Source organism: Megascapheus bottae, chromosome 17 (assembly GCF_031878675.1).
Source record: "Megascapheus bottae isolate mThoBot1 chromosome 17, mThoBot2.hap1, whole genome shotgun sequence".
NCBI classification, from domain to species: domain Eukaryota; kingdom Metazoa; phylum Chordata; class Mammalia; order Rodentia; family Geomyidae; genus Megascapheus; species Megascapheus bottae.
In genome coordinates, this window is record NC_143525.1 from 29,866,023 (window position 1) to 29,879,795 (window position 13,773).

The window sequence follows — 13,773 nt, forward strand, 5'->3', positions numbered from 1 at the left end:
GAGTGCCAGGGCTGGTTTTGAACCATGTTCCTTAGATCTCAGCCTCCTGAGAAACTAGGATTACAGGTGTGAGCCACTGTGCCTGGCTATATTCATTTTTTAAATACCTTCCCTAAATCACATGTTTCACAAACATTTCATTTATATATGAACATCTATTCTGTAATCAGCAAATAAAGTAGGCCCTGTTGGAGTAACTACTAAAAACAGGCATTGTTCTACCATTTAGAAGCACTGCCTTTTTCCTTTCGATTATGTTCCCTTTTTGCTCAGGTCTGTCTTTTTTAGCATGGGACCAAATCTCTCTACCCTTGCTAGACTTGAGCTTTTTTTTTTCCTGCTTCAGAGAGCAGCAGCAGTCTCTAAGCAGTTGCTGCCAGCTAGCCAGCAATGTCACCAAATATAGGCAGCTGTGTCCTGTTGCCTTCCAACACACTCACTAGTCTGCTGTTCCAGTTGATCCTCAGTGCTATGACTTTGAATGGGGTCTCCTTTGGGCCACTGCCAGCTGAGACTACCAGCTGGGCATTCAGCAGATTAGTCCTTGGTCTGTCTATCCTGGCTGCATTTTGCAAGGGGAGGAAGTCAGCTAGCTGAGTCCAGGCGTTCAGCCAAGCCACTTGTGCTTTGGGTAGTCTGTATATTTCCTCATTCAGCAATCATTTATTAAACACCTTTTGTGTGTATGCAGGGTAGACCCCTCCTGTGAGAGAGAAGCAACCCCTTGCAAGAGCCCCTCCTCTTTAAAGAACTCTTGTTCTGGGAATCTTTTCCATTTTGACTGGAAGCCCAACATCCGCTTGAGCCCCCTGAAGAGAGGCACCGGGAGATGAGAACAAAGAGACTGTTAACATTAATGAGGCCAGGGAGTGGGCATTTCCGCAGTCTCCAAAGGAAGGCAGGTCTTTGAAAATGACAGCTGACATGACCAAATACAGATTATTTTTGGCTCCCAGGCCTTAAAGACATTCTGAATCCTCCTCAATTCTCTCCCTTCTGTCCTGTTACTTATTATCACCCTCCCTCCACAGAAGAAAATAAATAAAAGCCTTTTGATCTTCACCCTGTCAGGCACTGAGTAAACTGTAAACAAAAGTAAAGCGGGGAATGGGGGAGAGATGTTGGCAGCTCCTTCCTCCTCTCCTGAGAAAGAATGTCCCAGTCACTTGCCAGCTGGGCCTGTATACCCATGGGCATGACATTGCAGCTGCCAAAGCACTAGAAATGCTGCTGCCTTGCTGGCCTCTGCAGACTGGAGAGTAGTAACTGGTACCCTCTTTACCAGCGCATCAAGGAAAAGGATTGTGTGTACATCAAGGGCCTTGACATGCAGCTCTATGCAGAACTTTCCGCCCCCATGCCAGGGTGGACTAGTAGGAGCCTAGGGTTCCATGTAGCAAAAGAAGTCTTGGTTACCTTTGAGAAATGGCCAGGACACAGATACAGGACTTGCAAAGTTGCTTTGCCATTTTGATCCTTAGTAACCTCATTTATCAAATGGGGCTCATGAGAGTCATGAGGAGAGCCTGGCCCACTAGACATACTTAATGGTCAGCAGTGCATGTGACTGTGGGGGCTGAGGCCACAGATGACAAGCTGTTCCCCTACCCCCACTCCCCAGGCCTCAACAGAGGACTCTAGAAGGCCTGGTTGGCTTGGCACTGATGAGCTCCCTCTCCCTCTCTACTCTCCTTCCCCCCTCTCTCTCTCCCTCCCTCTCTTTCTCTCTCTAGGGGACACTACACAGAAAATGAGAACTGCTCACTATCCTACCCCAGCCGAATTGGACGCGTATGCTAAGAAGGTCGCAAACAACCCACTGACTATAAAAATCTTCCCCAACAGTGTGAAGGTTCCCCAGAGGAAACACGTTCGTCGTACTGTGAACGGCCTCGACACATCAGCCCAGCGCTACAGCCCCTACCCGACTCAGGCTGCCACCAAGGCAGGCCTGCTTGCCATTGTCAAAGTGCCAGCCAAAAGTATACTCAAGGACTTTGACGGCACCCGAGCCCGGTTACTCCCTGAGGCCATCATGAACCCACCAGTGGCACCCTATGCTACTGTGGCACCCAGCACTTTAGCCCACCCCCAGGCCCAGGCTCTGGCCCGCCAGCAGGCCCTACAGCATGCACAGACCCTGGCCCATGCCCCTCCCCAGACGCTGCAGCACCCTCAGGGTATCCCGCCACCACAGGCACTGTCTCACCCTCAGAGCCTCCAGCAGCCTCAGGGCCTGGGCCACCCTCAGCCCATGGCTCAAACCCAGGGCTTGGTCCACCCACAGGCCCTGACTCACCAGGGTCTCCAGCACCCCTCCAATCCCTTGCTGCATGGAGGCCGGAAGATGCCAGACTCAGATGCTCCCCCGAATGTGACCGTGTCTACCTCAACTATTCCCCTTTCAATGGCGGCCACCCTGCAGCACAGCCAGCCCCCGGACCTGAGCAGCATTGTGCACCAGATCAACCAATTTTGCCAGACGAGGGCAGGCATCAGCACTACCTCAGTGTGTGAGGGCCAGATCGCCAACCCCAGCCCTATTAGTCGCAGTCTGCTCATCAATGCAAGCACCCGGGTGTCAACCCACAGCATCCCCACACCAATGCCTTCATGTGTGGTCAATCCCATGGAGCACGCCCATGCAGCCACAGCCGCGTTGCCTGCCACAGGTCCTGTCAACCTGCCTACAGGCATCTCTCGAGCCCCCACTGGCTACCCTAGCGACCTCAAGTCAGTCGCCTGGAACCAGCACCAGCTGGCCCACCTGCAGCATATGTGCATCGAGGCTGGTGGGACACCAGCCCCTGGCCTGACAGGCAAGCATGCAGCAGGACGTGAGTTGGCAGGGCCTGGCTTTGTGGGCAAGGCCCCTACCTACCCGCAGGAACTCTGCCTGGCACAATCCTTCCATCTGAAGCCAACCCTGGAGAAGCCGACTCCATCTCCACCAGTCAATGGCCTGGCAGCTCCTCTGGCCTACCCCAATGGTCACTACTTCCAACCCCTGTGGAACAACATTCTTCCCACTCCCAATAGCGACAGCTCGGGGTCTCAGGACCTCGCCATGCCATTCCATGGTGGGCAGCCCACAGGTGCACCCCTCGACTGTGCAGCAGCTCCTGGGGCACACTACCGTTCAGGGACTGGGGGTGGTCCAGTTGCAAGCCAGAACAGCTTGATGCAAACGGTGGATTACCTGAGTGGAGATTTCCAACAGGCCTGCTTCCGAGAACAGAGCCTGGCTATGCTGAGCAAGGCCCACCGAGCCCCTGGCACCCGTGCTCCCGATCCCACAGATAGTCGAAGTCTTCATATTCAGCACCCAGGGTATAGATAGGGAGCCATGGTGCCCTCCTCAGGCTACACTTCATACATCGCCCTCCAAGGTTTAGACTTTTAAGTAACTGGGTAGTGTAAAAGTTTTGCTTCTCTGATGTGATCATTCTTAGATGTCTAAGGAAGGGCACTTGGCAGGGAGCAGAAGGGATCCTCTTATCCCCTCCAGAAACTTTTATGTTAGGACCTTACCCTAACCCCCGGGTTTTTCTCTCAGCTGCCTGCCTATTAGGCAGGCAGGCAGCTGCCTTGGCCATGATTTTTTTTTCTACCTTGGCCATTTTTTTCCAGTCTTCTCTTATCTTTTCCTGAACCTCTGCCTGTTTCTCTTAGGACTGTGTGATGAAGGCCCCTGAAGTAGGCCTCTTCCTATCTCTCAAGAAATCAGAGTTTCCAAGTACTCTAGAGGCTCATTCCTTATTCACCCAAAGACAAATTGAAACTTACCCAATGTTCATCTCCCAGTTCTTTCCCATTTCTCAAAGCTTTGTTTTGCATCTATTCTGCTTCCTGGGCAGAACTTAATCCTTGCCAGTCTTACCTGCAAGGCATCTCAGATATTTGGCCCTGCCCTGGAGAAAATTCTGCCCTTGTATCAGCCTCTTGGTTCCTGAGTCCCCACTAGACCTGGGAGAAATGTAGTGGCCACCGGACATAACAAGGATCCCCCCTTTTCATGGTTGCCTCTCCCTGCTCAACTGCTGTCCTCAACCCTACCTCCTGCCCCCCTCAAAAGAAAAAAAAAAAAAAAAAAAAAAAAGAAGAAAAAGGCAAAACAGACAAAAAAAAAGACCACAAAACCTACCTTACTGAAGGAATTGGGTAGGTAAGGGATGATCACATTGGAGTTCGAAACTAAAAACACCAAAAAAAAAGGGGGGGGGGAGTTAAAATGCATTCGCTCTACACTGGCTAAGAATATTGCTGTACACTGTAAGTTTTAAATGTCATGTTTCTGTATGAACGTAGTGTGGGTTTGAGTAGCATTGTGTATGAGTGGCCCCACAGGTACATTCTTCATTCACCCTTGCTCACCTCCTTTTGCAGCCCCTAAATTAACGAAGAAAGGAGAGAAAAACAAAAAGACACAAAGCCTTAAGCTCTTTGAATTCTTCCTCTACCAAATGAGTATAATTCTGACCACCGGAGAGGGGTCTACATTGGAACTAGCCCCTCCTTCCCTTCCGCTCACTTTTAAAACCACCCTCCACCCACTCATTCCCAAGTGACAGTTGGCTAGAAATCCACTTTTGTGTAACTTGAGATTATATTTTGTACATTTTTTTGTGCCTGTATTCTGTTAAAGATACCTAGTTGGGCTCTGGTTCCCACCACACACCCCCCCTTCTCCCCTTTTTTTTCATGAACCAAATAAGTTCTCAAACCCTTCCCCTTGTCTCTGGGGAATGTGAGTTGATATTCTTATTTAAGATTCTGGGTTCTATTTACTATCCACTGTTCCTTAGCCAGAAATTCTCTAGTAATCTAAAGCAATGTGACTGAAGACCAGTTTTTAAATTATGTGTGGGCAAGTTGCCTTATATTTAAAAAGGAAAAAAAATGCCTGATTTTGTTATGCCAAATGATAGCAACATGAAGTCCTAATTTATTGTTCCTGATTGTTTTCCTGCCGTCTGTGAACACTGGTACCTCCCTGTCCCTGAGTCCCTACAACTTTTGGTGTTGGCTTTCCTCTTACCTGCCCTTTCCAGCTCCCACCTAACCTTAGTCAAATTTAAAGAGCATCACTACGTTCTTTACTTCTTGCTTGATCTCTATAATCAAATATTCTTACTGTAATTTCCCCAATGCCGTAAGGGGAGCTGCCACTATAGGAAACTGGACCAGACACCAACTTAGGGGCTTTCAGTCAAACAACCTCAAAACCCACCTCTTCCTATGTAGAGGTGCAAAGTCTCTGAAGCTCTCGCTCCCATCTCTAGTCTGCATGGAAAATGTACTGTGATTTCCCCACCCTACAATTAACTGCCCTCCTTCAGTGTGAAATGTTTCCTAATTAAACCTGAGCCCCTCTGCCAGCCAACCCCCAACCAGCAATAAGGGTCCAAGCTCGGGCCTCCTGTCCACATACTCCCTGCCTCCATCCCATGCCACCCCTAGGGATTACCTTGGATTATCCACTCTATCCACATACTGTAGCATTCATTCTCCAGCTCTCATCTACTCACCTGTGGTGGTTTATGGGTGTGATGGGGTTTTTAAGATTATTATAAACCAGTAAAAAGAAAAAACTCACCTTTGATTTTGTCCTATTCGTGTAATGTGATGAGTGCTTGAGGTGATTTTTTTTTTCTAAGTCTCATTAGAATGGGAATGACTTAAGAGGTGGAGGGGCTGATGGGGGTCCTATAGTAAAAATCCTCCCTGATCCATTATCCCAGACCATGCTGTGTCAACCAACCGACTATAGAGCGTGCACGTGGGTATTTCAGTAAACCTAGAGTGGGGCCCAGCTTGTGGTTTCTGCCCAGGCCAGAGGCTGGACTGCCATGGCTTAGTATGGAAGTTTATGAGTAAACATTATTTTACACTTTGGCCCCAGGGGCCATCAGCCACTGGGAGATAAAGATTGATTTGCAAATGAGTCAACCAAAACTGAAACTTTCTTTTGTGCCTCTAACACTGGCATTTTGGGGACCCGTAATACCGGAGGTACTGTGTTCATCATCTGGAAGCTGTACCCTCACTTACCCACCTTGGTGATTGGGATTTTCTCGCATGTCTTATCTGCAAGGGTAGAAGAAACCCCAAAAGAACTATTTCAATTACCTTTTTTTTTTCTTTTCTGATGTATTTCTGCTAAGATATGGAGGGAAAGAGTAATCCTATAAGATGTGCAAGTTCTGCCACTTGAGCCTCAGCACTACTTCTGGCTTTTTTTTTGGCTATGTATATGGTACCGAAGAATCGAACCCGGGTCTTTATGCATGCGAGGCAAGCACTCTACCACTAGCCCAAACTCCCTGCCCTCAGTTTGTCCTTTTCTAGAGGTGTTTTGCCTCCTGCTATCTAAGCTTTCAGGTAAGACAAGGTTGGGCACTGGTGGCTTATACCTGTAACCCTTGTGAAGTTCAAAGCCATTCCAGGCAGCAAAGTAAGATTCCATATCCCATTAATCAGCAATGAATTGGATCAAGCTGGGCGTGTGGCCTACCGGCTAAGTGCTTACCTAGCATGTGAGAAGCCCTGGATTCCATTCATTGGTACCACATCCAGAGAAAGCTTAAGGACAGGGCTCCTAGCTACTCAGGCTGAGATCTGAGGATTGTGGTTCAAAGCTAGCAGGGCACAAAAGTCTGTAAGACATTTATCTCCAGTTAACCACCAGAAAATTGGAAGTGGCATTGTGGTTTAAGTAGTAGAGTACTAGCCTTGAGCGGAAAAGCCTAAGTGACAGTGCCCAGAGTTCAAACCCAACGACCAACAGGAGAAAAAAGGGCACATAAAGCCCTGAACTCAAGCCCTAGTACTAGGACAAAAGACCTACAGCCCATCCAACATCACAGGAACAAGCAGTAGACAAGTGTGCCCAACTCCAGTGATTGCTGAGCTCAGGTAGGTTCATAGTAATACCAGCTCATTCTTAGATCAGAGGCCGGCCCGAGTTCTACAAAGTAATTACTGACATACTGGCATGAGGGCTAGTTTAGCTGAGTAACCGGGATAGGGAAGATGGGAATTCATGCTGGTCATGAACAAAAAACTCGGGGATAGTGCCAGATCCAGTTCAAGGCACAAAAGAAAAAAAAAATCCTAAGGCTGAGGCTATAATTCACAACCATGTGTACAACATTGTTGCATATATCTAATTGGGGGGGGCACTGATAAGTCAATTCACTTCTTTTCTTAGTTTGCTGACAAAATGTAGGCAGTCACAGGCACTCATTTAAGCCTGTGGAAGGCAATTGAGATAGAATGGGGAAAAAACTTCAAATATTTTAGATACCCTGAAAGCAAAGGCCTCTTTTACTAAACTTAGTGCCTGGGTAGACTGCGTTCTGGATTAGCTTAATATCCATGTGAGCTTATTTGGTGTCAGGAACATTTATTTAAGGCCTTTAGAGCCTTAAATTTTTAGCAATATCTGCCACAATAAGGCATTTGATGAATGGTAGTTACTGACCAAGAATGACCTGGCTAGAGCAGGACACTATCCTTTGAAGAATGGACCAGGGACACCCAAGCTCTGCAACTGTTCTATTAAAGCACCAGAGGGCAGCAGCCAGTAACTCCCACACAAAGCCTGCTGCAGTTCCCCTGACGGCCACTTGAGGGTAACACCGGAGGGTAGCTGGCTCTTTGGACTAGAGTACATCAGATCTTGGAACAGGGTTCTTCTAAGGCTCCTTAGCCTTCACTTGGGCCCAGCCTCCCAGGTCCCAAACCAATCCAGGAGACAGGCTGGAACCAAGTTAATAAATACAAGTCAGGGTTTATTAAAAATCAGAGCTCCCCTGCTGTGACCTCCTAGCACTAAAGAAATAAATAACCAGAAGGGCCACAGCTGGAGAAAAGGGAAGAAAAATTAATCTCAAGGCAGATTGTTTTCTACCCTTCCATTTTCCAACTCCCCCCCCTATGGCTCTTGGGACATAGCACCTGAGCAGGTGCCTCAGTCCAGGTAGAATGTGGCTGGCACCAAGGCATGTCTGCCCTGCCCAGGAGGGGAGACAGGCCCTGGGAATCACTTGTTTCCAGCCCTTGATAATCCCGAGACCTGCTCCCCCCAGGGATCAGGGATGAAGCACCAATTGGAGGCACCTGAGGGTGGTGGTGGGGGAAGAACTGGGTAACAGAACCTAGGCAGAAGTAGCTGAAAGGGGGGCCAGCCCCGAGTTTCAGCCAGTGCCTGACTGAGGCCATGTCCCTTCCCTTACATCTCTTGTGCCCCCCCTCCCCCCCAGCTCTGCACTCAGCTGAGGATCTTCCGGGGCAGTTCAACAGAGGCACGGATGAAGACAGCGTCATCTCGCACGTAGTTTCGCTTTCGGATGTCCTGGTGGGAGATGAACTTGGGGTATCCAAAACCCAGAGAACTCTCATCCAGGGAGCCTCTCCAAGTGCCAGGTTTTTGGAAATTCTTCCAGTTTGGGTCAGGGTGAAAGGTTTCAGTGACATGCTGTGGCTTGGCCAGCCCAGGGTCGCTCTGATCCAGCAGGGAGAAGGTGACACGACGGGCAAAGGGCCACTCAAGGAGATTGTCAAAGGCACCTGGCAGCACACGTATGTACAGCGAGAGATGTGTGCCCTCGCCACTGCCGTTGCCATTGAGGAATGCAGACACCTGCAGCTTGTAGCCATATTTATGTGTGTAGAAAGCTGGGCTGAAGCACTCGAGATTGGGCTTGGCCTTAGCCTCCTGTAGTCGCCGTCCATAGCTGCCAATTTTCCAGATGAGCACGCCATCACTGCCCACCGACAGCTCCTCCAGCTCTCTGCGAAGGTCCTGCAGCTCTTGCCGCTGCCGGCTCACCAGGGCACACATCATAGCCAGATGAGGCTTCACACTCTCTTCCACGTGTCGTGCCATTGCCAGCTTAGGGCACTGTTGGCAAAGCCCCAAGCCATGAGGGGAATGGAAGAGTTACCAAAAAGTGGAAGGTGCAGGGGAGAGAAGATGGAGAACTAGTAAGTATCTAACTCTACAGGAAGAAGATAGGGTGCTGGACGTAACTGACCAGCAGGGGAGGAATGAGGGCTATACAGCAGAACTGACCAGGGTTTCACTGTGCTAGGAAACCTAGCTTTTCTGGAGCTTGAAGGGCTAAAGAGGGGCAGACAGGAAGGAGAAGAACTCTTACCCTATGTTTGCAGCCAGAATCTTTGAATGGGCAGAGTACCAAGGCGGTGCTGCAGCTGTCTTTCAGATGGCCCGCCAAGTCCTCCCGAGCCACGGTGCCCACACCACACTGGTTGGGGCAGGACACAGGCAACCGTGGGCACTGGTACTGGTGACTCTGTGACCAGAGGCCTATATAATCAGTAGGCTGCCTCCTTATAACCACCCCTACAACCCAGAGCTCAGGGAGGGCCTCTCACCTGGATGGTATCAAAGACAAACTCCTTGCTGCAGTAGGCACAAGGCTGGGTGCGCTTGGGGCACTCAGAGGCAGCATGCTGGGCCAGCAGTCGTCGCATCATGCGCGCACCACACTTGTTCTCACAGTACACACTCTCTTGGGGGCACATGCCCTCATGGCTCTGGAAATGTTAAAGAGGTAAGTTAAGGGATACCTGCGTCACCAGGTGTCTAATGCCCTCTCCACTCTGAGCTGGGCCCACTTACCTCATAGGCCTCCCCACTGAAGTCACAGCCACAGAACTCGCATTTGAGGCGCCGCTTTGGGCAATCATGCTGCAAGTGTGCAGGCAGATCACGGCGGCTGAGCTTGGAAGGGCAGCGATTGGGGCAAGGGACAACATTGAAGCTGCAAGTACTCAGGTGGCCCTGGTGGGGGGGGGGGGAAGGCTGCAGTCAGTGTCTGCCAGGGGAGGAGTAGTCCTAGCTCTCCCCATCAGAGCCTCACCTGCAGATGGCGCAGTGGCCCACTCCAGCGGCAGCCCTCTTCACTGTGGATGCAGCGGATGGACAGACCCAACACCTGGACCTCCAGCTCTGGGTCTGGGTAGATCTGGAAACAGGGATGAGGAACCAGCCACGATCAGAGCTTGCTTCAGTTCCCAATTCCCACCCCTCCCCACCTCTATTTAATGTGGCTCTACCCTAGAACTCTTAAAAAGCCTCTCAAGCTAAGGTCTCTCTTGGACTGTTTGCCACTCTGTGCCCAAGGACAAAGGCACTTCCTTGCTGTTGGATCTCAGGGTCTCCAACATGCCTATGCTTCCCCTGGAGAGAGTATTCAGTTCAGCCTATGTGGTTCCGAACCCCTCTGTCCTGTTTCCTATCCCCTGGTGGAGGGCTCCTGGCCCTCAGCCACACGTCTAACTTGCCACAGAAAGGGGAAGGAGTCCTTCTTAAGGACACAGAGCAGCTCTGTGCACCCCCACAGCCTGGGCACTGTGCCTGCCCTGCAGGGCAAACATAGGCTCCGTTTGCAAACTGGGCTGGTGGGGCGAGAACAGGCTACCTTTGTGGGGGCACGCGATCTTGAGGCTCTGGGTTGACACTGGCACTGAGCCTGCTGGCTGCTAACAGCCACAGCCCCCATCAAGGACAACAGCCTTGTACCCTGTGTCTGAGTTATTTGGCAGTGTGGACTCACCTTGGCATAGTCCAGAGGAAGCTGGTCCTCAGGGCATTTGAAGACTCCTTCGCTAAAATGGGGAGAGGGTAGGGTCAAAGCTCTCCTTATGGGAAGGGAGAGCACAGCCCCACCCCCTCACCAGACCGGTTCCCAACCAGCCACAGCAGAGACAAAGGGGGCAAGCAGAGGCCAGAGGGGAGCCAATTCTCTAGGACTGCTGCCCTTGTTCTGAGAGTGATAGTCCTGGGACCAGTGGAGGCAGAGCCAGCTGCTGGGATAGCACTTGGCCAACAGGTGGCAGCTGGCACCCCCCCCCAGGATAGCAGCTGGACTCAAAACAGGCTGCCCAGCTGCCCCTTCCCCCCATAGTGGTTTTCATTGGCTAAGATGAACGCTTATGGAGAGGGTGAACTGAGATGGGCCAGGGCTGCCCAACCTCCACAAAGCTGCCAGCTTAAGAACCAGGGCAAAGGTTAGCCCCCGTCCCACCCCATGCCAACCACCCCCCTCCTTTGAAGGTGTTTCCCCAAGCAAAGACAAGGGGCCTGACACTCATTCACAATCCTACCAGGTTTACATCCTCATCACTTGCCTCTGAGAATGGCTAGCCTCTTTACTCAGAAGTGCAAGGAAAGAAGGAAGGAAGGAAGGAAGGAAGGAAGGAAGGAAGGAAGGAAGGAAGGAAGGAAGGAAGGAAGGAAGGAAGGGTCACAGGTGAAACAAGAACCCGGTCTGTAAGTCCACAGCTCAGTCAGGTTCTACTGTCTACTGTCTCACCCTCACACAAGCCTGGCTGGTCATTGCTCCTCTGGCTTCAAGAGCTTAGGAACCTCACCCCCTGCCAACTGCCTTTAGTTCTCTCCAGTCCCTACCTGGCTGTTAACACCCATACAACTCAATGCTAGGCTTCCTCCTGCCTGCTGACCCTGCCAGGATCAGTCACACATGCCTGGCATGGCCCAGGAAGGGCAAAGGCTCATTGAGCAGGCTCAACAGCCCCCCAGGCATGACATTCCTGTTAGGTCTGAGTCAGGTTTCAAGGTGGAAGCAGAGGCCGCATAGCAGTCCTGTTCTGAAGACACTTTTAGAGCCAGGGCAGTTCATTCCCCATGTGCAGAAAGTTTCTAGTACCCCCTCCTCCTGACCCCACCATCACTGGCCATGCCACCAATGCCAAGAACCAGTACATGCCCAGGCACTGAAGGTGTGCCTGTACCAACAGTATAACCAGATTTCCTGGCCCAACCAGAGTAATAACCCTGGCAGGAGTGGGGAAAGAGTAGTGGGCCAAGGGGGAGGGGGGGTCCACTTGGCTGCTTCAGAAATGTGCTGACCTAGTCGTTTTGGAGACAGGGAGGGGACTAAGGCGAGTCCTCAGGCTTCCCTGCAGTTTGGGACCCATCCAGGACAAAGGTTTAGCCAAGACTACACACTACCTAGCTTGTAGGGTAGAGGTGATGGTGAGGGACGGAGGCCTATCCAACCTCTTCCCTCCAGAGGCCTCAGCTACCGAGCTCAGGCACTGGGGGAGGGGGAGAAGCAGAGACAGTTCCTGGCAGAGCAGTGGAGGCCCAGGCCCAGGGGAGAAGACAGGATGGGGGGAGGGGGCTGTAGGAGAGGAAGAGGGGATTTCCGGGAGGAGGAGGGGCAGAAGCTTTCGATAGGGGACTGCAGAGGGAGCCAGGCCTGACAGTCCCCTCCCCCTCCCCCCCCCCGAGGCGGTAAGGCTGGGTCAGCCGGAGGGGGCCGGCTCAGCTGGCCTCATCTGGAGAGCAGAAAGCGCAGGGAAGACAATGGGCCCGTGTGTCTGCAGCGGAGTTAAGTGTGTACTCTGCAGGGAGGAGGGGGCTCACGGCAGCTAGTGCGGGAGCATCTGTGAGGGCAGGGGCCGGGAGGCTGCGGGGAACGGAAAACAAAGGACCTGCTGAGATTTCCACCAGCTAGGGGCAGCCCACGGCCGGCGGGGGGAGCCCCGGTGCCCGCGCCCCAGCGCTCCCGCGCCCCGGCGGCGCCGCCCCCGCCGGGGCCCCTCAGTGCCACCGAACGGCCCCCGGCGCGCTGGGCCGCGACCTCCGCGGGGCGGGCTCCCCTCCCCTCGCCTCGCCCGGCCCTGAGCAGGTCCCGGAGCGCACTGGCGACCCCCAAGGCCTCACACAGCACCCACAAACTCCACGGACGTCCCAGGGGCCCGCGGGCCGGCCGCTCTGAGCCGGGTGTGTGAGATGCCCCGGGAGAGGGGTGGAGGCCGGGACCCTGCTCCCGGGACCCGGTGGGATCCCGGCTAAGCCTTCTCCGGGGTGGCCCTGGGCACGTCTCAGCTTTGAATCCCTGAACTGGGAGAACAATAGCCGCCGTGCCGAGGCGAGAAGAGGTGAGGCGAGTAAAAGACAAATAAGTAACTCCGGGGGCCCCCGTGCGGCGCGCGGGCGGGGCGGGGCGGCCTCCTCCCCGCGGGATCCAAAGTTCACGGCCGGGGCGGCCCGGCCCTCGGCAGCGGAGGGGGCAGGGGAAGGGCCGGCCTCGGGCCGCCCGGCGCTCACCACACCTGGGCTGGGCAGGTGGGAGCCGGGGAGCCCCAGGACGGCCGCGGGGGGGCATCCCGGGCCTGACGTCATCGCCGCCCCGTGACGTCAGGGCGGGCGCCCCTGGGGTCACCTGGCCGGGGCTCAGACAAAGGCCCGACGTGCTGGCGGCCGGACCCCCTCCCCGCCCCCGCCGCCCCCCGCCTCGCGGCCCGCACCCGCCGCACCTGAGGAACTCCTGCAGGCAGGTGTCGCAGAAGCGGTGGCCGCAGGTGGAGACCTGCACGGGCTCCCGCATGGGCTTCCCGCACAGCGGGCACAGCAGCCGCCGCTTGGGCTTCTCCAGGAACTTATAGTCGAAACCGGGCATGGCGGGCTCGGCAGCGGGCACGGGCGAGCGGGGCCGGAGCACGCGGCGGCCCCTCAGCCCCGCGCCTCGCTCGGGCCCGCGCTCCCCGGCTCCGGGCGGCGCCGACTCGCAGCGGCCGCCGCCGGGGATCGACCCGGGAGTCCGCCCGCCGGAAGAAGGGGCGGAGCCGCGCCCGCGCGGTCCTAGCGCCCGCCCGGCCCGGCGCCCCGCCCTCCCCGCCGAGCCCTCCGCTCTGTGGCAGGGGCGCCTCTGCCTGGCCCGGGCCCCGGGCCGCGGGAATAGTCCAGGGGATCCACCCTGGAAAGGGACTGGGGGC

General features: G+C 53.9%; 2 protein-coding genes across 5 annotated transcripts in view; one reads left to right on the forward strand and one right to left on the reverse strand.

Moving 5' to 3' along the window:
* Fam222b (family with sequence similarity 222 member B) overlaps nt 1-4,115 on the forward strand; it is a 48,596-nt gene extending 44,481 nt beyond the window's left edge. For all 4 annotated transcript variants that reach the window (XM_090350574.1, XM_090350576.1, XM_090350578.1 and 1 more), the window contains exon 3: nt 1,734-4,115. In XM_090350574.1, the coding sequence (XP_090206700.1) occupies nt 1,734-3,340 (1,607 nt within the window). In that variant the 3' untranslated portion in view covers nt 3,341-4,115. The remainder of the gene's footprint in view (nt 1-1,733) is intronic.
* Nucleotides 4,116-7,772: 3,657 nt separating this feature from the next.
* Nucleotides 7,773-13,596, reverse strand: Traf4 (TNF receptor associated factor 4). The gene is made up of 7 exons (XM_090350579.1): nt 13,315-13,596; nt 10,584-10,635; nt 9,888-9,992; nt 9,647-9,808; nt 9,400-9,561; nt 9,162-9,317; nt 7,773-8,905 (listed from the first exon to the last, which is right to left on the reverse strand). The coding sequence occupies exons 1-7, from the start codon at nt 13,455-13,457 to the stop codon at nt 8,273-8,275; spliced, it is 1,413 nt and encodes a 470-aa protein (XP_090206705.1). The 5' UTR covers nt 13,458-13,596; the 3' UTR covers nt 7,773-8,272.
* Nucleotides 13,597-13,773: the final 177 nt, after the last annotated feature.